At 38.7% G+C, this 26480-nt stretch overlaps 1 protein-coding gene across 3 annotated transcripts in view; it reads left to right on the forward strand.

The window, feature by feature from the left end:
• The window catches only part of pde10a (phosphodiesterase 10A), a 129917-nt gene extending 119106 nt beyond the window's left edge, over positions 1-10811 (forward strand). For all 3 annotated transcript variants that reach the window (XM_057848107.1, XM_057848108.1, XM_057848109.1), the window contains exons 19-22: positions 272-383; positions 475-555; positions 4061-4149; positions 5892-10811. In XM_057848107.1, coding sequence (XP_057704090.1) covers positions 272-383; positions 475-555; positions 4061-4149; positions 5892-5991 — 382 coding nt within the window. In that variant the 3' untranslated portion in view covers positions 5992-10811. The remainder of the gene's footprint in view (positions 1-271; positions 384-474; positions 556-4060; positions 4150-5891) is intronic.
• The last annotated feature ends 15669 nt before the right edge of the window (positions 10812-26480 follow it).

Genomic DNA, 26480 nt, shown 5'->3' on the forward strand with positions numbered 1-26480 from the left:
TCTGTGAAGGATGAACATTGCTCTCTGTAAAACAGTTACAGGAAGCCATATGTCTGCACATTTGCTGCTTTTATGAAGCAATAAAAAAGTTTGCCTGTTCAAAAAAAAAAAAAACAATCACGCATCCAGAGATGGGACTATTGCGCATGCACACATCGCAATAGCAATGTTCAAACGATATATTGTGCAGGCTTGGTAGATTTCCACACACAGAAACACAAGTGAACAGTACGTCAACCCTAAAGGCGATCACTGCTTTGCTCACCTCCAGGGACCGTGTGATTGGCCTGATGATGACAGCATGTGACCTGTGTTCCGTGACCAAGCAATGGCCAATCACACGACTTATTGCCAACGACATATATGCTGAGTTCTGGGCCGAGGTACGCCATTAAACCAGTCTTATGATTACTTTAATTAAATCTTAACTTATATTGATTTAAGTCATCTCTACTTACTTTTGCTTTTCCCAAGGGAGATGAGATGAAGAAGATCGGGATACAGCCCATCTCAATGATGGACCGGGACAAAAAGGATGAAGTTCCTCAAGGCCAAGTAAGTTTACAGATGCCATTGTTTTCTATCCAGTTCTTTAAACCAGGCTATAATTTGTGCATTCTGATCGTAAATTTAAAATTCAAGTGCATTCAAGGGTAGATATCGACCGATATGGGTTTTTCAGGACCGATGCCAATACCGATTATTAATAGTTAGAAGGGCCGATAACCGATTTTTGGAGCCGATATTCATTTGCAGTATAAACGCCTTTTCACACTAGCATCAGTCCAGTGTGAAGAGCGGTCCATGGCAAGCGTGAAATGGGAGGAGCCACGTAGCCTGACGTAGATGTTCTCAGGAAGTGAAAAGTGGCAAGCATATTTATGTATTGAAAGCTATGCTACGAGTGTCCTATGAAGGGAGCTGCCTCCATTCTTATGTGCTTGTTGTACTTGTTCTTAGATCATGTGGTCACATGAGAATAAAGCTAGCGGCTCATTGAAGCTTGCAACACAATGTTCTTATGTTAATAAGCAAATAGCAGAACATTATTGGATGCGTTGTTGACGTAAGCGCGGCAGGACTCTGAAAACAGAGCAAGGCTCTATTTTGGTCCCTGCCTCTGCCTCTGCAAAGTCATTCAAACCTGCCATTCTGCCCAAGACAGCCGTCTACCGCTCACTTTTGCCGAGAAATCCGTTCCCACATACAAAATGAATGGAATGCCGCTGAACCCTTCATACTAAGCTGCCCCTAGTTCCAAATGGCCTTTAGTGTAAAAGTTGGTGTAAAAAAATTGAATAATGCAAACACTGAACTTCATTGAAATGCCTAAAGCATGTTTATTGAATCACACAAATAGAAAATAATAGCTAATATTAGGTGTGGGGTGGTTAAGTGCTAGAGTAGTTGTTCTCCAACTCAGGTTGTGGGTTCGATTTTTTGCCCTGAAGACCTCGTCTAAGTATCCTTGAGCAAGATACATTGCTCCTGGTGCTGCGTCACCAGTAGGTACAGTGGGGCAAATATGTATTTAGTCAACCTCCAATTGTGCAAGTTCTCCTACTTGAAAAGATTAGAGAGGCCTGCAATTGTCAACATGTGTAAACCTCAACCATGAGAGAGAGATTTTTAAAGAATTTATTTCCAAATTAGAGTGGAAAATATGTATTTGGTCACCTACAAACACGCAAGATTTCTGGCTGTCAAAGAGGTCTAACGAGGCTCCACTCATTACCTGTATTAATGGCACCTGTTTTAGCTCATTATCGGTATAAAAGACACCTGTCCACAAGCTCAGTCAGTCACACTCCAAACTCCACTATGGCCAAGACCAAAGAGCTGTGGAAGGACACCAGAGACAAAATTGTAGACCTGCACCAGGCTGGGAAGACTGAATCTGCAATAGGTAAAACGCTTGGTGTAAAGAAATCAACTGTGGGAGCAATTATTAGAAAATGGAAGACATACAAGACCACTGATAATCTCCGTCGATCTGGAGCTCCATGGAAGATCATACCCCGTGGCGTCAAAATGATAACAAGAACGTTGAGCAAAAATCCCAGAACCACACGGGGGGACCTAGTGAATGACTTACAGAGAGCTGGGACTACAGTAACAAAGGCTACCAGTAACACAATGCGCCGCCAGGGACTCAAATCCTGCACTGCCAGATGTGTCCCCCTGCTGAAGCCAGTACACATCCAGGCCCGTCTGCAGTGCGCTAGAGAGCATTTGGATGATCCAGAAGAGGACTGGGAGAATGTGTTATGGTCAGATGAAACCAAAATAGAACTTTTTGGTAGAAACACAGGTTCTCTTGTTTGGAGGAGAAAGAATACTGAATTGCATCCGAAGAACACCATACCCACTGTGAAGCATGGGGGTGGAAACATCATGCTTTGGGGCTGTTTTTCTGGAGGGACCAGGATGACTGATCTGTGTAAAGGAATAAATGAATGAGGCCATGTATCGAGAGATTTTGAGTGAAAAGCTCCTTTCATCAGCAAGGGCATTGAAGATGAGACGTGGCTGGGTCTTTCAGCATGACAATGATCCGAAACACACAGCCAGGGCATCAAAGGAGTGGCTTCGTAAGAAGCATTTCAAGGTCCTGGAGTGGCCTAGCCAGTCTCCAGATCTCAACCCCATAGGAAATCTGTGCAGGGAGTCCGTGTTGCCCAACAACAGCCCCAAAACATCACTGCTCTAGAGGAGATCTGCATGGAGGAATGGGCCAAAATACCGGCAACAGTGTGTGAAAAGCTTGTGAAGAGTTACAGAAAACGTTTGGCCTCCGTTATTGCCTACAAAGGGTACATAACAAAGTATTGAGATGAACTTTTGGTATTGACCAAATACTTATTTTCCACCATGATTTGGAAATAAATTCTTTAAAAATCAAACAATGTGATTTTTTTTTTCTCCACATTCTGTCTCTCATGGTTGAGGTTTACCCATGTTGACAATTACAGCCCTCTCTAATATTTTCAAGTGGGAGATCATGCTCAATTAGTGGTTGACTAAATACTTATTTGCCCCACTGTAGATGAGGATATAGTGTGAAGAACTTTGAGGGCCTTAAAAAGGTGGAAAGGTGCAATACAAGTGTAACTCCATTTACCAATACCATTTAAGCAATCAGAGGACGTGGTGAATAAAAGAGGAGTGGTGTCATCTGAGCCGAAATAACCCAGTTTTAATGGTATCATCTAAGCCGAAATAACCCAGTTTTAAATTTATTTTTTCATATATTGGCCAGTCGGAGACGATAATCGGCCCGGCCGCTAACCGGTCTACCTCTATTCAAGGGATCTTTGTATCCCACAGCCATACATCGAATATTTACACTTTGAATCAGGAACTGATTCACCTGATTCACACCAGCCAACAACAAAAATCTCCTTTTAGTGTTTACTCTTTTTTTCGGTGTTCATTTTTCCTCACAGTTTTACAACTTTTATCCACTTGTTTGTTCTGTTTTCCATTTAGGAAAATATTGGAGTGAAGATATCCAGTATAATAATGAATTGTACCTTGGTTGGCCATTGAAGTGATTAGTGTAAATCACTGTATTTTTGTCGCAATTTAAATTTTAGTTGTTGCTAAATACTGTATGTTGTTTGATTAACCCTATCATGCAAAAATTCACTCATTTAACACTAGACGTCCAATTCATTTTGATAAGGAGTCAATGGCACTGAAACATGAACCCAATTTCAATTAATTGCATGTCTATCGTCCTCACTAGGACTAAACACTTCCTAAACACTAGAAATAAAATAATCAAATTTCTTTTTTCAGTCATTCCAATTACATTATTTAGTTTTTATTAACATTGTATTAATTTATTATTATTTTTATGTACTTTTTAAGTACAAAATGATTAGTAATTTAAAGTAATATTTATGTTTTCAAATGACCAAAAATTGTCACTTGTTCTATAAATGGTTAAAGGTCTTAAGTGTCCACTAAAGGGAAAACATTTTTATTTTGCATCCACTTCAGTGGTAAACAAATCATGAACTGTAAGTTTATGTTTCTAATCATTCTCAATGTTTAGGTGGGATTCTACAATGCTGTAGCAGTTCCATGTTATACAACACTAGCAGATCTTTTCCCTCCATCCATTCCACTTCTCAGAGCGTGCAAGTAAGAATTTTTATACTTTGTGTCACAGCCTAGGGTTTTTTTTTTTTTGAGGGGCGTGCTTTTTACCACCATATTTCACGACCATAAGGCGCACCTAAAAGTTAAAAAAATTCTCCAAAATAGATGGTGTGCCTATTGTGAGTACCAAAATGTGTCGTCTGACTGAGCAATTTTTGAAAAGGTGGACGTAGATGAGAGTGGCATGAGAACCTTAAAGGGAGAAGGCTGCATGTGACAGGGGGGCGTGCCCCCAGGAGCTATAAAGTTCGAGTGTGTACATGAGGCTAAACAACATTGTGAAGGGACCTGCCGTGTTTGATGGAGACCTAGCCCAGCTGTTCAATTCGGATACAGAAGATGAGGACTTTGATGAATTTGTGGATTGATTAAGATTGATGTGAATAGACTTAGTTTATTAAATTCCATAATAAAGTACAATTGAACACAGTTTTGCTCCCGCTGCCTTTAAAAAATAAATAAATAGAATAAAAAAATTAAGCACATAATAAAATACAATACACTACAATAATATAATGTGGATAATAATGAGATGTTTTGATTTGCACAGAGTTGTGAGTGAGGTGTTGAGGTTCTGTTGCACTGCTTCAGACAGAGAAACAGAATTGAGGATGAAGTATTTAGGCACAATTCGTGATGCAGCTCTTAGAATGTTATGCCCAGTGAGTGTATGTAAATATCCATCTTGATCCTGTTATATTCGAAACATCAACATGTATTCTAGCTGTATTGCCCGGCGTTGCTATGGTTTATGTAACGTGAACGCAATACAACCGAGTGGCAGATTAAACATACGTTCATATGTGAATCCTGAATCTCATTTTCAGGGTGTGCGCAGTATTTTTGAACCAAACAGGAGAACACAGCAAAAAGAGTAAGAGCTGTGTGCCGTTTTTGGGCCGGGCTCACGCAGCGACCCACTGTCTGTCACTGTTGCCTGAGAAGCGCCATGTTCAGCTTGGGAGGGTCACGACGACTGCCCTCACCTCCGGTTCTCCACCGGCCACCGAGATGTGCCATTTTCGGGCCATTTGGCTTTTGGCTTTGACTTTTAATTCAGTGGGAGACGAGGAAAGACCGCTCTGTTTACTGTGTCCAAAAATCAATTAAGACTTCACTTAAAAACATTAGACCCCAATCTCAATGACAAGCCGCTTGATTGTTTTTCATTGAAAACGTTCCAAATATTGGCAACAATCGTCTCGCTTTGTCAGTGTTACATCAGTAAACCAGCAAGCTCTGTCCAATGACACTTCCGTTTTTGTTCTATTCATTTTTTTGGGTCAAATTGTTTGGCATATTGTCCTCATGAGTTAATGTTGCTAATCAATTTGAATGTATTATTATCGATTGATTTTAATAAATTTTATTTTTCAGTATCAAATGGTCAAAATGTTTCCAGTTTTGATGTGACTTTTGTTTTTAATTCAGGCAAATTGATGTGCTTTAAGTCTTTTCTGTGACAAAGCAATGCTAATAGTAAAAAAGTTATACTTTATTATAAGTTGATCTATGTTACTTTTTTCCTTTAATAGAAAAAAAAGACACAATGTTAGCCAGAGGGGTACTATTAATAATAATAATTTTATAGACAAATTATACTATTTACAGTGGCGGAAGAGAGCTGGGGGGGTGCGCAAAACATTTAAGTCTTCTTCCTGGGGGGGTGTAACGGAAAATAATTGCAAAGCACTGCTTTAAAACAAGTGGTATGTTCATTGCAGGGAGAACTTGAACCAGTGGGAGAAGATAGCCCACGGCGAGGTGGAGGACATCGTTCCGAGCCGACCTTCTGATTCAGGTCCTGTCAAGGTGGACAACTGAAAACCAAAGGCTTGAGTGACCGTCATTACGAGTTCAATCTGACCCCTACCACAATCATGAAGCTTTTTTTAGAGGGGGTAGGAGCAAGAACTTGATCATCAAAAAGGCGCCTTGACATAAAAAAACAAACAAACACAAGTTACCTCAAGGGTGACGGCGGCGTCAATGCTGACGGTTTTACCGATCCCAGAGATTGACAGCTAACGAGGAGGGACACAAAAAAAATCACCCCTACATCCACTCCGTTTGGGAATTTATTTGTTGAAATTAATTTGTGCCATTTTTGGGTTTATTTGGCTTTGTTTATGTTATTTGTTATGGTGTTTTTATTATTATTGTTCTTACTATTATTATTATGTGAGTTGATTCTTTGTGGATTTGTATTTGAGAGGCCTTACACTGAACATTTCACAGTAAGGTGATGTGAAACCTTGTTGTGTAGGTTCATATCCTTTTAAAATGGTACTGTTTGCCTTCTGTGGTAAATGAGTCACTACTACTTCAGCTAGGTATTCAGAGACAGAAGGAATGTGTAGTACATTGAACATGCATGGTGTAATAATGCCACCTTAGAGATGAGGGGGACATCAGAATGTTTTTCTTTCTTACTTTTGAGCAAAAATCCTTTGCAGTACTTGAATAAAGACACAACCTGTTTAAACACAGAGATGGCAGAAATCCCGCACCATATATTTTATAACAAACAAGGATGAACTGCGACCAAGAGAGGACGGGGATTACTGTACGTCAACGCTGTCACAAGAGAGTCACGATGTTTGGCTCTGAAGTTGACCCTTTCATCCCCCACCCCACCCCCTGCCATCACAGCACTGCCCCCAGGCCATCGCTAGCACTTGGAACCTGCTGCAAGCAGTCACATATGTTTAAGACAGCTTTTATATGGAATTTCCATACATACAGTAGAACAGGATTGGTGAAAGTGAGACTTGAGCACTCTGTCGTCAGTGTCAAATCTGATAAGCTGCATGTAACTCTGGGATTGTGCCGCAAGATTGTTGCTTGAGTTTTTGCAGGTGTGTTTCACTCGAACGCCAACCGCTCGTTCTCCTGCAAACGGTTTTCCAAGATCTTCCTGAATACATTTTAAGCTGTCTGTCCTTTGCGGTCATTCCAGTGGACTTAGTCCCTCTAATTATTTGATTCACTGACGCAAAAGTGGCCCCAACAGTGTGAATGTACACTTTGTTCATTTTCAGTGGATATATAAAAAGTCTAGACAACCTTCTTCAAATGTCAGGTTTTAGGTAAATCAACTCATAACTTTGCACTATTGATGATATGTAATTTAATTCTATTGGAAATCTTTTCATTAGGGTAATTCAAACACTTGTTGACGGGGTTGCACAAGTGTTTTTGTTTCACTAATCAAATTCAAATATTAAATGGGAATCGGGAAACCTTTGCAATCTAAGTCCCACTGTCACTATTTTTTCCGCACTAATTAAATGGTTAAATCTTGTCAAAAGATATTCAAATACTGTATCAATTATAAAGACTCACACATAGGGATGTCCCGATCACATATTTTTGCACTGAGTCATTTTTGTCTGAGTCACCTGATTTCGAGAATCTAATCATACCAACACCCGATCTGATATAAAAAAAATTATATATATATATATATGTATTTTTTGTTTTTATTTTAACAAAAGTTCCAAACATGTCACAGTACTGTACTTTTTACAGTACATCCTCTTCCGCTGTTTACAGGAGTGTTGCAGAGTATAAATTGGATATATTTTTGTATCTTTTGGCAATGACATTGTATTTCTGGATTATTTTGTTACTTTTTAGCACTTAAAAATTAAAAAGATAAATAAAAATAGGCCTGAATGATATTGGAAAAATCAATATTGCGATACATTTTACCAAGGCTCCACACTTACTTTTTGTATTGGTTGCACATAACTTTCTTCAGGTGCACCAACACAAAATGTAGCCGCACAATACTCTATAGCCCCTTTCACATACACAGTTTAGGCCTTGTATGTGAAAGCCATTTCCCGGGTCGACCGACACTGAAATTACGCGGACATTTAACGGGTCGCGTCTTAATATAATGTCCGGGAAATGTGTGGTTTATTTTGTTGCCGATGTTAGGGTCCGCAACTGCGGGAACAAGGTTGTACCTAAGTGCAGAAAACAATGGAGGGATGCGTTCAAGGGTTTAATAAATACAAACAAAGATACATGCAATCGCGGAAAAAGGGGAATAACACAATGGGTCAATGACAGTAGGTCGACGGGGCAGGCAGAGAGCCTGTAAGACAACAAAAACAAATACATTCAAATACCAGCACAACGCAGTGGATTTCAAAACAAGGGCGGCAGACGAACAAGCTATCAAATGCACGAAATTCGAGAGTACGAAGTGCCGAATGGCAACCAGCAAGTTAATATTTTGGCACCCTTCTTTTGGATCGCCTGGGCTTAAAACCAGTCTTGGTGAGCATGAATTGACTGCAGGTGCGACGTTAGGAAGCTCCCACAACCGACTCTGTAACAAAACACGATTTGATCAACATAGTGACAACAAATGCCAAACAAAAATGAAGTAATTTCCAGGTTCTAAAATCGCGCCAGCAGCCCTCCCAGCACAGAGAGCGCCAGTGGGCAACACGGGACAAGTTTGTGAAAGTGTCCAACCCCCGTCATTCCGGGATATCTCTACATACGTGAAAGCAACGACTCGAGTAAATCCCGCGTCACCTTACATGGTAATTTACCGGGATATGTTTGTGAAAGGGGCTTAAGGTGGGCGTGCTCACCACTGTCCCATCGTGCCGCCTTCATAATGTGAATTATTTTTAAACAAAAATAACGTAGAAAAATGCTTGTCTTTATTAAATGCTTCATGGAGTGAGTCCACTCAAATTCACCCTCGCTGCCGAGAACAGCCTGTCACTGGTAAGAGTTGCCACAGACTGGTGTGTAACAAACTAAACGATGATTGACACATTTGCGCCTTTGATCATAGAACTACCGAGCCCTCTCTCGTTAGATCAAAACTACAAATCTGTCGTTAACTTTAAGTACCAAACACCAGCTGGTGACTAAGGAAAAAAAAAAAACAAGCTTGGTGGCCCTGCAGGAGGGCAATGAGACGAGCATGAACCAGAAAAAGAAATATATTTTTTAAATTAAAACCCGATCCTTCTCAACCAATTCCAATCCTCTGAAAAATCATGATTGGCCCAATTGCTGATCACGTGATAGCATCGGGACATCCCTACTCACACAGACCCCATAACAATAGAAATTCTGCAATTGAAAATAATTTTTGTAGCAGTTTGCTTTAATATAGTTGAAACCGATGACGTATCAAAAGGAAAGAATTCAGGCATGAGGAGTATGAGTCAGTGAAAACATTAATTGAGACTCCGCTTTATTGTGCAAAAAACAAAATTGGAATTTGAAAATGAAAGTGGGTCAGGGAACAGATTCAACCATACAGGCTCAGAGACGGAGGCTAAAGTGCGGAGTCCGACACGGAAGCATTACCTTAGCCTAGAATTGGCCTACTGAATACTGAATGGGAAATAGATTACATTTTAAGCCCATCGGCTCACCACAACAGGAAGTATAACGATTGAAACATGAATAATTGACTGAAAATATTAAAAATCTGGTTATTTTTACTGGTGCACTTTTGTGATGGGCCAAGAACGCAGGCCAATGCCTTTTCATAGACTCCACTATCAGGTGACAGGGCTCTGGACAAATCCTTAGGGGGCCTATTTTCAGAAACCTAAAATTCAAATATTTTCAAAACCAAAGCCGCTAGCGACCTAAAACCAAAATAGGCACCTCCCTTAGGCATATATAAGTCTCCATGAGCAGCGACATCAAAAAATCCAAAGTCGTTCCCTAATAAAATCCTGATGATTTTTTTATACAAGTATAACAAAACTTAAAATGGCTATAAAATTCTCAAATTTTACGCTAGATGCACAAAAATCACCAGATGCAGATATAATCACCTACATTTTCAGAATCAATAGCAATATTTAACATATACGTTTTTACACAAAGTAGCAACTTTATTTTTTTTATTTTTTATTTTTTTCAAAAGCTAATCACTCAATTTTCACATCAGAAACATAATACTTTAGGAAAAATGCATCATAATTTTACTCAACTAAAGCAAAATTTGCATTTTTTTACACTACCGTTCAAAAGTTTGGGATCCCAACAGTTTGGGATCCCAAACTTTTGAACCGTAGTGTACATAATGAAAAATCCCATATGATACACTACGGTGGTGTATTTACAATCCCAACTTATTTAGGTTGAATTCCGATGTTACTATTGCTTCAGCACGGAGGCATGTCTTGCCGGCTATCTGGCCCTCGTTGTTTTTAGATTGAAATGTTACATAAATAAAACACGTAAAAGGTGATTTTTTTATTGTATGCACGCAGAAATGTCTAAATTACCACATTTTGCCAAAAAACGGGCAGTTGGCCAAAAACTACATCATTTGAAAGTAAACTTAGGCTACTGCGTATGGATACAACATGGCGGGCATCAAATAAACAAAGAGCTTTTAAGTTGAAAATTCTTGTAAATAAATGCATACATCCCGCAATTTCTATAGATATGAACAAAAGAAAAAAACGAGCAGTTATCATTCATTTTACGTGAATATTTCGAGGTAAAATTACGCTATTGTGTAAATCCAACGTGGCGGCCATCACAAAACAAAGTCTATTTAATTTGAAAATTCTTGTATATAAATGCGTACATCTCAGAATTTCTATAGATACAAACATAGAACAGTCTATATTCTTGGTTAAAATCCCCCCCAAAAAAACAGGCAGTTATCATTCATTTTACGTAAATATTTCAAGCTAAAGTTACCCAAATTTTTCCCATGCATTTTTTTCACAACCTTTCAAAGTGCCTGCATGGGCCTATTTTATTTACCGTATAAGACTGTGTTTTTTGCATTGAAATAAGACTGAAAAAGTGGGAGTCGTCTTATATTCGGTGTCTAGACATTATACCCATTCACGACGCTTGATGGCGGCAGATATCAAATAAGCGAATGCTGAACTTGAGCAATGTTCTTTCATGACAGATCTCAGCTACTCTCAAGTTTAACCAGTTTGCATTATTTTTCCTTATTCAGATTTGTTTCAAGACTACAGTTACAGTTAGACCTCACTATGATGGTTAATGCAGTTATTGCAATTTTGTTGTTTTATCACAATAGATTGGTTTATTTACATTTCAAAAACCAGAAGCCATTCATTTACGAATGTTGCACTTTAGTTTACGTATGTAAATGTTCAGATATTAAAATTTGAATGAGGCAAAGTAACATGCCTTTTCTCTCAAATATATTGTTATAATCATTTGTTTCAGATGTACTGTAATTTTTTTCTGTATAAAAATTAATTTTGTGTTCAAAAAGTCTTTTCAAACTTGAATCTTGAAAAAGAAGGGGTCGTCTTATAATCAGGGCTGTCTTTAATTCGGGCCAATACGGTAATAACTATTTTTTATGATAATGACCTTGAACCCTCAACCAAATCACTCGAGAGACACTCCTGCCTGCTTGTATGCAGTAAAACTTCCGTCCTTTTTCCACCTAAATCTGGCGTTTGAACGCAGCGTGTGTTTTGAGTTTATCACAGTGAAAGCCAAATGCTCCTTCTGGGTCAGCCCCCAACGGGATGGCGTGGCGCAATGTTTGTGGAAGCTGTCTTGTCAACTGATGGTGAAGTCTATGGCCTTGTTTCGGTTCCAACATCATTGTCAACAACTCATTGGAAGTCTTCAGTAAATCAAACAACAGAATACTCGACTGGTCCACTCCACTTTATGCTTGCTCGATCCACTCTACTCTCGCTGCTAGGTCGGACGAAAATTTGTAGAGGCTTAGACGCAGTGTGCGTGTTGGAGCAATTTCCTACAAAACACATATTAAGTTGTTCTGAAAAAAACTATTAAATTGCTTAGGGAAAAGAAACTAAAACGCTGGCTGGCCACAATAATGAAATTACACGGATGAGGGCGCTGCACACGAAAGACTCCATACTTAGACGTCACTTTTGGTTAAAACTGGTGACACTGGCCAACAGCTGGACATTTTTAAACTGGGATTAAAACTGCATGTGGCGCTTTCATTTATTTTTCAAACAAAAGGACAACCATTTGTGACTCAGTGAAGGAAGTACAATCTAATTCAGTAAAGTACCTCTTTAGGTGATAGTGGGACTTTGTTTTGTACTAATGCTGTTTTTTGAATTACTCATAATTCCCCCCATCATTCCATTTTTCCCCACATTTATTTGGTAAATTTGGTTTTTTTCAAAATTTTAAATCAAATGTTGAATTATTAAAAATGTTTGTGGGGAGGAATTGTTTTAGAGCAATTGAAATGTAGTTTGAGTTAAGCAAGGGCACTTTGAATAGTGGCAGTTGTGTGCTAACCAATTCAACATGAGTTTGAGTTGAGTATAAAGGGTGTGCACACTTTTGCAAGCATATTGTTTTGTTTTTGCATTTTCTTCCCCCCCAATAAAAAAAAACAAAAAACATATAGATTGAGTTGTACCAAGTATAAGTCACAAAAATGGTGGGAAAACCTTTGAAATTATTTATTTTGGTCTTATTATTCTTATATCACATACAGTAAAACTGACATTTAACGGGTGTGTAGTCTTTTTATATCCACTGATTGTTCTTTTGAGCCTGAATGTCGCATGTGCATTTAATGTGTTCTGTCTTAATCTTCAAAATTGCTTCCAGTAAGTTCCAAACAAGAGCAACAATTAGCATGCACTTAAACTGAAGTTGAATTTGCATAGAAAGTACAGTAATAGGTGTGTACTGTGTACAATCTAGAATTTATATTTGCTCTAATGGTGCTAAACTGAATGGCAGTCATGCACTTTCTGTGTGAGTGTGTGTGCGCGTGTGTGCTTGTGTGTCTGCAAGAGTCAATGCGAGCATATTAACTTTCACCCCACTTGGTTGAGAACACGGTGGAGTCCACAACACTGCACTGTTTCTTCTACTTTTCAGCACCTGTTATATCATTATCTGCACTATGTTAAGCATATCTTTATCAATATTCTTGGTGATGATTATCAATATTATGGCTATTCCTATTATTTTCTTAATTAGAATTAAATTTAAATTAACTTATATTTTTTATACAAAGAAAAATAATGTTGGCCTTTTTTGTTTGAAACAAACAAAATGGTCTATACAAGTTTCTGTTACCCAGAATAATTGAGGAATGTTACAAATGTAAACGTAAGAGCAGTAGCCAAAACGACTTTTATTAAATACCTGAAAAGTACAGATTTGTGTTGTTTTTGTGTGTTGTTATTATGTCTCCGTTTTCAAAAGTACACTTCATATGGACATAGGCGTTGACTGAGGAGGGGCAGTGATTAGCGGTGACAGAAAAATGCCATTGCATGTTATTGACTTCCCGATAAATGAATTTTAAGGGGAAGTTCAGAATTTTTGACATAACGCTTAATTATCGAGTTCGTGGGGGTTTAATCAGTTGATGGCGTTGATTTCAACAAATTCAGTACAGTTTGTTAGTTATTTGTTAGTTTCAGGGCTCTGTTGCCTGTATTACAAAGCCGGTTTTCTGGCTTATCAGGGTGACTTCGAGAGTAACTTCATCATGTGCAGCCTAACTTCCCGGCTAACCGGGACTACGAAAGGTGGATCTATTGAAACCGGGGAATGTTGCCACGGCAACATACGGCACACGTCAAACCTGGTCGTCTCAGAGTTAGATATTGCTTAACCCCAGGTTCCCGATTAACCACTTTCTATTTAAACAGCACTCCTCCGCGGACGTGTCCTCTTGACAATTACAGCGTACCTGAACAACCCGTACGACATTGGCACCTAGATTGTGATGGGCTCTCTTCGGAGGGCACGAGTATTTGGAGACCGGCAGAATCAGCTGGAATACCCGGATGATGCTCTCCATGAAAGATATAGATTTTCAGCTGAGGGAATTCGTTACCTGTGCCAGCTGATCGAGGCGGACGTCTCTAATGTAACCCGCCGAAGTCAGGCCCTCACAATCGAGCAGAATGTTGCGTGTCCTTGCACTATTTAGCCAGCGGACAATATACAGTATGTATTTCATCGGTGATGCTGAATATCTGAGTAAGAACACCGTGTGCTGCGTGATTCGGAAAGTGGTAGGAGTGGGGTATGGAAGGCTTTAAATTGTTTGTTGAAGGTGCTATAGACCCTACCCACCGACGTCCCAAAACCACGTGCTCGCTGTATGGTTCCGCCCACTTGACCGTCATTTTGTCTCTGTATTAGCATTGGTTTCAATTGATCGAGGAATTTAAAATGCATTTCATGGAAGACCCGGTGCTTTCTGATGCCGTAAACTCACTGGATGTGTTGCATAAAAGGCGTTATGTGGAAAAGCTTTGTTCTATACAGTCGCCAGATCCATATTTGATGCCCAAATCGATGTTTTTCGACCCACTGTCTTCACCCTGTCTGCCTGACATCTGCTACGCTGATATTTACAATTATCTTGTCCACACAAAATCAGCCTATTCTCACGAAAATTTGAAAAACTTCAAGAGCTTGGAGGCTTATAAATACTTCGTTGCTGGTTGGGTGAAACAGGTCCTCGTCCACGAAAATTCGGCAGGAATCTATCTTGTGCTTGGAAAGGTGAGTTACGAAATTTTCAATTCAAAATCTTTTGTTATTGCTAACATCCACTGTCAAGTCTAATGTATTTCATGTCGTTTGTCAATGGAGTTAAGGCTTTTAATGTTTATATGGTTTAGCGATAGCACTCTCACTACATACATACGTGTATGTTGTCGGCGATTAGCCTAGCAATGATCTTAATTGTGGTTATTTGTCAGCCCAAAACCCTCTAAGTATATCTTAAATGCATCTTACCGGATATAAAATGACTACTACATAGTCTGTGGTGATTTTTTGGTGCCCAGTTTTCACGTCGAATTGCAGCCGTCCATTTCGCTCTCCTCTTTGGATCCCTCGGAATACGGTAAAACTTCAAGTCTCTCCTTCCATCTTCTCTGTTAGTGCAACCAACAGCCACACACGCCTTCACCATTTTGATTATTAATGTTAAGGAGCAGAAAAACACGCCGTAAATAGGAGGAATGTACGTAGCCGTAACAGGTTAACACTATGTTTTGACGGACAATTGGGCGGTACCATTCAGGAGAGCGGAGTTGTGACGTCACGTGGGTAGGGTCTATACAGAAAACCTGTGTCAGCTTTGCTGAATGTAAACAAATGTGGCTCTTTGCTCATACGAGAAATATATTTAACAAACTTTTCCAGTGTTATTTCGTTGTGTAAATGCATTTACAATGATCATAAAAATATGTAGACTATTTAAACATTGAGAAAATGTTTTTTTCTGCCAACTCGAACATTAAAATGTCAAATCCACTGATAGAACAGACACACAAATATAAAAGATATAAATGTTTATTGAATATGCATCTTACAGTCTAGTTTAACTGTGACAATTCGTTACAAAAGACAGGCTTTTATTTTTTATCGTTATGCACAAGTATTGTCACAAATTTGATCACACAAAACGAAACCACGCATCGCATCCCCGCATTTCCTTCTTCTCCCAAGTCCTCACAAATATAACATAAAATTGCGAGGGGTTTTCGGGCTCGGGCCTGTAAATCAAGCGAATTGATCGGCTTGGGCCGGGTCAGGCTGGATTTTTTTAGGCCCGATCTAACGTCTACTCTGAAGATGTTCAAAGGACATACATATTCATACAAACAATGGGACTAAACATACAATCATCCTGCCTCATGTGGTGATGCACATACGATAATTTCTCTTACAGTTAACGTACCAAATCTTATTATTTTATCCTGACAGCAGGCTTTATTTCTTTTCATGGACATACAGTGTATCACAAAAGTGAGTACAACCCTCGCATTTCTGCAGATATTTAAGTATATCTTTTCTTGGGACAACGCTGACAAAATGACACTGACACAATGAAAAGTAGTCTGTGTGCAACTTATATAATAGAGTTAATTTATTTTCCCCTCAAAACAACTCAAAATATAGTCATTATTATCCTAACCCCCTGGCATAGGCCTACACGCATATACGCAAACAGTTTGCGGATGACATGTCAACAAAGCACATGGATTACTGGAACCATGTCCTATGGTCTGATGAGACGGGCGGGCTTTATTGTGTACCGTCTTCAGAAGAGGCTTCCTCCTGAGGTGACAGCCATGCACACCAATTTGATGTAGAGTGCGGCGGTCTGAGCACTAACAGGCTGACCCCCCACCTCTTCAATCTCTGCAGCAATGCTGACAGCACACCTGTAATGAGTCACATGACATTTTGGAGGGAAAATGACAAGCAGTACTCAATTTGGACATTTAGGGACGTACGTATTTTCTAACAATGTTTTTTGTATTCATTTCTTTTAGTGTTTCTGAATGCTAGAGAGTTGCACTTTTGAACTAATTCATTATATTTTTCAAGCTTTTTATGAGTTCTACATAATAAAATGTCTGAGTGAGTGCACGTCCGAGACTGGTGATTCCATACTTTTTGCTAGGGGTTGTATTATGAAATTAAAATGATCACATCCCCAGTTTTCCGTGGTCAATCGATGCCAAATAAAAACTGGGAGAGAGGTTTAAATCCGCGCTGTCGAGTTATGTGGAGGACAGCGCTCTTTGTCAAATATTTCATTTTTTACAGTGCTTTAAAGACGCCACTCGATTAAACAGGCTGGCGTAATCATAGAAGGACAAACATGCGTCCGATTGGTTTAATGGAGTCATGGGATTGTTGTTGCGACATCTCATTGGTGAAATTAGTCAAGCTACTATTCGCATCGCTGGGAAAACAATTAATACATCTAATGTAACAACTCTTGTGTTGCCCAAAGTAGCGGAGTATGAGTAGCATTTTCTTTCTTCCCAAATCTAGTAAAAAAAAGTATGGCTTAGTAAAACTACTCTCAGAAGTACATTCTTCTCAAAAAGTTGCTCAAGTAAATGTAACGGCAAGTGCGTAGATTTGAATAGCAACCTTATGGGCATTATATCATGAGTTCAGTTATATTGATAATTTAGATTGTCTTTCCATATGTTGTATGGATAGAATTGACCCTACCATTATTAAATGGATTACTTTCATTGTTTTCAGGCTGACATTTACCTATTTTCACTTGCTGAATGTGCTAGTCCATTTTTTTCCCCTCAAACACACGTTTGATTGGCTGATGACATGACCCCCCCCCTCCCCCCCCCCCACCGCACCCCACACACACGCACTCACAGCCCAGACAGAAATACAACACGTCGACAACATGCCACCTCCTCCGCCCCCTTCGAAGACGATGGATATTAGAATTTTATTTCGGCCAGCAGCGGTAGCAGCAGCAACCATGTAAGTAATATAAAAAGGCAACAATGTTGCGAAGGTGGGGAACACACCACTAATTTTGCTAATGAAAGTCCGACCTGCATAACATTTAGCACAGTTAGCATAACTTTAAACTGTATGAATATGCTAACCTGCAAAACTCAATGGGAAGCTCCTTAGAAAGAAGTGTCTTTCAGTATGTTTTCTCCTGTTAACGTTAATTGTGTGAAATGTAGTGAACCGATGTTTAACCCCTTCTCCCCAATTTTCATTTTCATTTTATTTATGTGGTCTTAAAGCAGCCCAAATGAGCTTTCATTTTTTGTTGAGTTTGGTTTTGTTTATGGACAAAAGCAGTCGTGTTTTACCTGAAGGAAGGTTCATTTTTATTTATTTTTGGTATTCCCTAACTAAGATGTTTTTTCAGTTGTATTTAATTTCTTTATTTAGAAAGACAATGTTGAGTGGTCTTAAGACAATTGTTATTTTTTGCATTCCTGGATATTTAAGAGATTATTTTGTATGTTAAAATAATTTAAATTCTGTTCAAATATTGCAATTTAAAGTGCCTGTGACACGAAAAATCCTGTTTATTTCATAATACACCCGGTATTTTATGCTCCTGAATGAAATGGACCACTTGGATGTGTGAAGAAGCGATCGATATATTTATTCAATTTTTTGAATCCCGCGCTATGAAAATGACAGATTTCCGGCTTCAGTCTTGCATTGAGGAAGAGGGCGCTGTGACGTGTACGGGAGAAGGAGTCCTCTTCACTATAAAGCCGTACTGTTGTATGAGAACGACAAAGGATTCAGCTGATTTTGCGGATTAACTCGTTTATTTTTCGCATCACACCAGCCAAACGGCTGCAGAAAAATCTTGCTGTATGACAGAGAGGCTTGTGAGCCTTTTTGGGGTTTCAAAAGGTTCCCATTCACCGGTGGTTATTGGCCAAAACAAGCCCTACTACTGTGGGACCATGGGACTTACAAGGAAGTGAGTAAACATCATGTTTTGTATTATGTGGCTTACATTTTGTGGCTGACATGCTCCTTGTCCCCTTGGCCGACGACCGGCGGCTTGTCGCACATCCCCTCGCCGGGAGAGCACTATACACGGCTTATTGTCCTCTTCATGTGCCTGGTGTTCCGTCAAATTTTCCAACTGATCAGAATCTTTGTGTTAAAAATACCTGCGAATACAGCGATTACAAAGTAAACTCTACAAACCTTCTTTAAATAAAAGACTACTTACTGTATGTTTGATCATGGATGTAAAAAGCTCTCCTCATACACATATTTTCATGTTAGCTGGATAACAACTGCAGCCGCCCTCCTCCACTGAGTCTCTCGCTGTTTACGACTTCGCCGTGTAGTAAAGCATTATTTTGCCATATTCGTGTTAACTATTTGGCAGCTACATGCTCCTCCGACGTCGGCCGGTTTGTCCGGCGGTCATTGTCCAGCTGCTTCCCCGCAAATGAGCCCTCTGCCCTCAGCAGAGCAACAAAGAGCTCTAACTTGTTCGCCGCCGGGCGGGTTGCTGATCGGCGAATACAATCGACAACCCAGTCGTCATGCTAAATGATCCGGGCTAGTTATGTGTGATTTTCCGCTTCGAAGACTTTAAAACATCACTCGATTCGGGTTAGCATGTCGGCTAGCTGTCACGCCTCTTGGTTTGTTTACATTCTCCTAAGCCGGGGAAGGGAAATTACATAAGCCCGACTTATGTGGCATAAAATATCGTTCGGGAGGTGTGACAGTAAAGGTGAAGTCAACGGTTTTGACTATTATGGAGTAATTTTGCCATGATGTCCTGAATAAATGCATTTTTATTATTTCATATTCCATTTAGCACAAGATTGTTATTTGTCATAACCATGCCATTTATTTAGCTATTGGGGAAAAATACTTGGATAAAAAGAATATCCTGTAAAAAATATTGGAGTAGAGAGACTGAAACAATGACATTTTGCGGCTCTCTTTGTCGCGTTTTCCTCGTTCTGAATAATTCCCCCTCAATGGGCTGAATAGTAAAACCGATGAGCCCATTCTCCCGCTGACGTCATCCACCTGTTGGGGACACTAGAGCCCTACAATGGTAGGCGTGGCTAACCGGTGTTCGGCCATTCCTTACTACGCGGCGAAATGTGCTACACAATGCTCAGCACGCTTGCGCATGCATCCACACACATGCACACATCGGTTAGAAGCGGCGTGTACTCACTTTTTTTGTTTTTATTTAGTTATTTAGAACCTTTTCACTGCCCCAAAGATACTTTTTGCATGTATTACCCTCTCATACTTTTAACCATTGTTTTTTTGTGTTAGCTTTGAAGCAGTTGACCACATTAGTCATGTAGCGTATTTAAACTGTCCTTATTTGATATACAGTGGGGAGAACAAGTATTTGATACACAGTCAATGGGAAAACCCATTGGTAGTGTATCAAATACTTGTTCTCCCCACTGTAACTACATTTAAGTATTTTCTGCAGGCATTTTTTTAGTACATTATTCCTGTATGCAGCTAAACAAAACAAGTTTAGTACTTAGTACTTTAGTACAGTAGTACTTTGGGTGTCAAATGCGACTAATGTAAGACGTTTCGCCGATGTGCGAGATTTTGGCAGAACACCGCAAGATTAAAAGACTAATTTCTCGTCATCTGCGCTTTGCTAAATTGTTGTATATAGTCGAATCGTCTCAAAATATGATTCATATAATAATGCTATTTAAGACTTAAATAGACTTTTTCTCCTGTCGTACGCACTTGCTAAACAAACAAACAAAAAATCCAGGCATTGATTGTGGAAGTTTTCAAAATGTTTCTTTTGTAGTTTTTGAAAACACAGGCTTGAATCGAACGATGTATCACTTGAACTAATACATATGAAAGTTAGTATAAGTCAATACAGATTTATTTTGCATTGATCATTTAGCCTATCAATTAATTGGGTTCATATTCGTGAGAAATGTATCCCTAACCCCCGTTCACCCAATCTGTTTGGTCTTATTAATGTCCCGTCCCCAGCAAAAAGTGTACATGCAGGTTATGCTGTTATATCGTCCCTACCAATGTTGAGATCAAACCTGCACCCTTTTTTAACGGAGTACATGTAACGCGGTACTACCTACCTCTGCAACCACACATACAGTGCCTTGCAAAAGTATTCGGCCCCCTTGAATCTTGCAACCACCTAATGCTCTCTGCACTTTAAACAGAACCCTGAGACTATCACAGAGCAGGTGCATTTATACGGAGACTTTTTTACACACCGGTGGATTCTATTTATCATCATCGGTCATTTAGGACAACATTGGATCATTCAGAGATCCTCACTGAACTTCTGGAGTGGGTTTGCTGCACTGAAAGTAAAGGGGCCGAATAATATTGCACGCCCCACTTTTCAGTTTTTTATTTGTTAAAAAAGTTTAAATTATCCAATAAATTTTGTTCCACTTCACGATTGTGTCCCACTTGTTGTTGATTCTTGACAAAAAATTAAAATTTTATATCTTTATGTTTGAAGCCTGAAATGTGGCGAAAGGTTGCAAGTTTCAAGGGGGCCGAATACTTTTGCAAGGCACTGTATATAGTTGTCAATGGCAGCCAATGTATTAAGTTGCTTCTGCTTTTCTTTAAAATCCAATAAAGTACATTAGTTAACTGCAGTTCAGTTGTATTTGACTATAAAGTACATTTGCAATTTATCTTTTGTTCATGTTCAAACATTTCCTTAAATACAATGTGTATTTATTTTGTGTAATACATTTAAAGTCAGTATTTTTAGTTCTTTTGTCTATAGTGTCTACGAACATGTAGCATTTGGACCTAAAAAGGAACTGTAGTTCAGTGTTGGTCATTCTGATGGACTGTGGTGGTACTTGCTTGACCTTATCAAAGTTGTTGCCTATCACACCAAATGCACCTTGGCCTACAAGCATAAGCATATTCACACCTTTCTAATGCATATTAAGTGTTTTGGATATGTGTCATCGTCAGGATCTGAACAAAGTGTCAGAGCAGAGTGGGCCCAACTGAGACCGACTGGCGGTGTTCACTGACGTCTTTGATGATGTGTGTGAAGGCTCATCTGTATTTGGATGCATCCTGAGGGAAATTAAGCTTGTTCCATTTCCACTGTACCCACTGGCTGTTTTTTTTTTTTTTTTTGGGAGCATGTGACATGTCGGACGGGATGGCAAGTCCCCGGCGTGTCGGCCGGGCGTGAGTGGCGTCAAACGACAGGTTCAGCAATTGGCTATGGTTTGATTGGTGCTTATTTATAAGTGCCAGAATATTACGTTATGCTATGTTACGCAACGTATGTTACGTTATTTAAGTTACGTCACATTACGTGTCCTCATGGTACGTTAGGGCACGGCACGCTAAGGCACAGCACATTAAATCAACCCTCTGATGCATAAATAATGAAATCCTTGGTCAAGATTTTTTTCTGATGTGTTTTTTATTCTTCTTAGAACAATAATGTTTGATTTCTTATTTTTCAAAAACATTTTTTTTTTCATGGTTGTAGACATGTCTAATCCAGTGGACTCCATGCTTCAGCACACAAAACAAAAAAATATAAATTTACAATAAAAACATAATTAATTTGTGTTCTATTGTGAATATGGCAACCCCTGATCCCTTTTATGCTTTGATAAATATTTCAACAGTTTTTGGGAACACTTTCAACACCACGGGCACAATGCATAGGTCTGAACAATGAAACTTCTAGTTGTAACTCCTACACGTAAGCACCAATGTCTCTGTTATTGTCTGGCAGCCAATCATCATCACTGTTGTCACTACAGTCATCATCACTGAAGATGGATGGAATTTCCTGGGCTATTCTGTGAAGTGTCTTATTCTTTGGTGCTTTTGAAGTCTGAAAAAAAAGATAAAATGCATATAATAATGCAAACTACAGCTAATCTGCACAAAAATGTATAGTTTAAATTAATTTAAAAATATACAAAAAAATATAAATGCTGTCCAATATAAATGCTTAAAAATTTAACAATTACATATTAACTTATAACTAAAACAGTCATAAAAACAGTGACATAATGATGTAACTAGGGCTGTCAAACGATTAAAAATTTTAATTGAGTTAATGACAGCTTAAAAATTAATTAATCGTAATTAATTGCAATTCAAACCATCTCGAAAATATGCCATATTTTTCTGTAAATAACTGTTGGAATGGAAAGATAAGACACAAGATATACAGTGGGGCAAATAAGTATTTAGTCAACCACTGATTGTGCAAGTTCTCCCACTTGAAAATATTAGGCCTGTAATTGTCAACATGGGTACACCTCAACCATGAGAGACAGAATGTGGGAAAAAAAACAATATCACATTGTTTGATTTTTAAAGAATTTATGTGTAAATCATAGTGGAAAATAAGTATTTGGTCAATACCAAAAGTTCTTCTCAATACTTTGTTATGTACACTTTGTTGGCAATAACAGAGGCCAAACGTTTTCTGTAACACTTCACAAGCTTTTTACACACCGTTGCTGGTATTTTGGCCCATTCCTCCATGCAGATCTTCTCTAGAGCAGTGATGTTTTGGGGCTGTTGTTGGGCAACACGGACTTTTTAACTCCCTCCACAGATTTTCTATGGGGATGAAATCTGGAGACTAGCTAGACCACTCTAGGACCTTGAAATGCTTCTTACGAAGCCACTCCTTTGTTGCCCTGGCTGTGTGTTTGGGATCATTGTCATGCTGAAAGACCCAGCCACGTCTCATCTTCAATGCCCTTGCTGATGGAAGGAGATTTTCACTCAAAATCTCTCGATACATGGCCCCATTCATTCTTTCCTTTACACAGATCAGTCATCCTGGTCCCTTTGGAGAAAAACAACTCCAAAGCATTTTGTTTCCACCCCCATGCTTCACAGTGGGTATGGTGTTCTTCGGATGCAATTCAGTATTCGTTCTCCTCCAAACACGAGAACCTGTGTTTCTACCAAAAAGTTCCAATTTGGTTTTGTCTGACCATAACACATTCTCCCAGTCCTCTTCTGGATTATCCAAATGCTCTCTAGCGAGCCGCAGACGGGCCTGAACGTGTACTTTCTTTAGCAGGGGGACACATCTGGCAGTGCAGGATTTGAGTCCCTGGTGCAGGTCTACAATTTTGTCTGTGGTGTCCTTCGACAGCTCTTTGGTCTTGGCCATAGTGGATTTTGGAGTATGACTGACTGAGTTTGTGGACAGGTGTTTTTTATACCAATAATGAGATAAAACAGTTTCCATTAATACAGGTAACGAGTGGAGCCTCGTGAGACCTCATTATAAGAAGTTAGACTTCTTTGCCAGCCAGAATTCTTGCTTGTTTGTAGGTGACTAAATACTTATTTTCCACTTTAATTTGGAAATAAATTCTTTAAAAATCAAACAATGTGATTTTCTGTCCCCCCCACACACACATTCTGTCTCTCATGGTTGAGGTTTATCCATGTTGACAATTACAGGCCTCTCTAATCTTTTCAAGAAAGAGATCTTGCACAATTGGTGGTTGACTAAATACGTAGTTTCCCCACTGTACGGGATATTATGTGTCTCCATTAAAAAGAAGGTTAGAGTATGGATAGTGTGTGACGACAGACTTTAAAACTAATAATGTTACATTAAAAAAAATTTTTTTTGAAAACCATAGAACATTGCAAGACATCTTTTGACACTTTAGCTAGGAGAAAACTGTTAAAGTGCGTTGTGTGATGGCCATTTTAACTGGAGGATAAATGACCAAATATGGATCCTTTTGGCCTATAGAAAAAAATGTTGAGACACTGCACTGCTTTGTATGTAAAAGCACTTTGAAGTTAGTTTTAGGCGTTGTCCTTCGGGGTTATAACACATGCTAACCTCAAATCATATGCCTGTGCTGTACTGTGAACAGATAATCCCTCTGTCACTGCAAAAGTCTTATAAAGAGTCTTGTGTAGTATTGTGAAACATGTTCTCATGAGCATCCACTTAAAGATCATTTGAAAAGTTAATAATTATCCATCTATCCATTTCGAAAGCACTTATCCTTGTCAGGGTTGCTGGAGCCTATGCCAGCTGACATTGAGCAAAAGGCAGACTACACCCTATACTGGTCGCCAGTCAGTCGTAGGTCAGTCGCGTTACATACGTATACTCCGTTACATTTACTTGAGTAACTTTCTGAAAAATGTACTGCTAAGAGTAGTTTTGCTAAACCATACTGTTTACTTTTACTTGAGTAGATTTGTGAAGAAAAAACGCTACTCTTATTCCGCAACTTTGGGCTACACAAGAGTCATTACATTTTCCCTCTTTATTCTACATATTCGATTTATTGTTTTGTTTTTTTTCTTGCCAGCGAAGCCAAGAGTAGCGCTACCAATTTCATCAATGAGAAGTCGCAACAGTAATCACATGACTCCATTACACCAATCTGACACAAGCTTGCCGTTCTATGATCACGCCTGCCTGTTCAATCACGTGGCATCTTTAACGCACTGTAAAGAATGAAGTACTGTATTTTACATAGAGCGCTGCCTTCAACATTAAGCGAAAGCACGGATTTAAACCTTTCTCCCAGTTTTTATTTGAAGGAACTATTCACTATTCAAACTAAGAACTATTTTGTCCACTAGAGGGCACTCATGCTCTTTGGACAAATAATGGTTCATTTCTGTCATTTTTTTCTCTCACCGTAATTCAATGGTGATTTTTTTTTTTTTTTTTTTTTTTTCTACTTTGGCGTAATGTGGCTATGTAATGGGTTATTGTACAATATCACTATAACAACAATTCATATAGCTAAATTTGTGCTAAGGGAAAAAATACCATTGTTTAAAAAAAAAAATCAAACAAAAATTTCCATTTACGCACAATGTTACTCATTACTTTAGTTTTAGTTTTCTTTTCACTGGGTAATTTTTTATTTTTACTTGAGTATATTTTATGTATGACTACTTTTACTTTTACTTGTGTAATATTATTATGAAGTAACACTATTCTTACTTGAGTAAAATTTTTGGCTACTCTTCCCACCTCTGGTCGTAGGGCACACACAGAGACAGAGAATCATTCGCGCTCACAATCACGTCGCCACTGAGTGGTCATCAATCCCACGCTACCTGCACCGGTCAGGCAAATGAACCACTACACAATCAGTGATTTGCTAATAATTATGGAAATCAAAAACATCTTGGCTGACAGCAATGCAAAGGCTTTTATGAAATTAACTGGAGTGTCATTAGAGTTTTTCTTTTTGTTGACTGAAAAACATTAAGTAACAAGATAGTGTGTGGTATTTTTATAAAATCTAATATTATACACGTAATAATATTAATGTATACAAAACTAAATAAAGTTTCAAATTCCCCCAGTTAAATGACTCTCGGTAAGAAAGTACTGTATTTATTCAGAATAAAAGTGAAGAAAAAATCAAATACTGTACATTTAGGTTGAGTGGAGTCAAACAAAAGTTATTCATTTTGATTGTATGTACAGTCTGTACAGTATGAATATATGTATGTGTGCATGTATGTAATGTCATGTTTATGTCATGTTATGTTATGTTTTGTCTAACCTAATTTTTATTCCCCCAGTTATTGCTTATAAACTAAAACAAAACATTTTTGTCTTACATAATTTTTTCCAAATGTTTTCAGAATGGGATAATGACACTGATTGGCTGAAACCACAAGATTATCTGAAATCCGCAAACACGGCAAAGGAGTTTGACCTTTTAGTCGCCATGTCATCACTCTCATTTGAGTAGTCTTGATAACAAAAGCAAATGCCACGATACTTTAATCTGCCTTTTCTCTTCTTTAAGGATATGGAAAACGGTTGTAGTATATAAGTTCTTTTCAATCATTAAAAAAAACTGGAATCAGAAGAAAACTTAAAGTGGTGATTTATTGAGAGATAAGACTTGAGAGGCAGAAATTTAGCTTCAACGTTATTCAATCATCATAAATTTAAGAGTATCTTCTTTAAGATAATGTTCACTTGAGTCAAAATGAAATATATGGGTATTTAATAGCCAGCC

The sequence above is a fragment of the Corythoichthys intestinalis genome, chromosome 10, assembly GCF_030265065.1.
Source record: "Corythoichthys intestinalis isolate RoL2023-P3 chromosome 10, ASM3026506v1, whole genome shotgun sequence".
In the NCBI taxonomy this organism is placed as follows: domain Eukaryota; kingdom Metazoa; phylum Chordata; class Actinopteri; order Syngnathiformes; family Syngnathidae; genus Corythoichthys; species Corythoichthys intestinalis.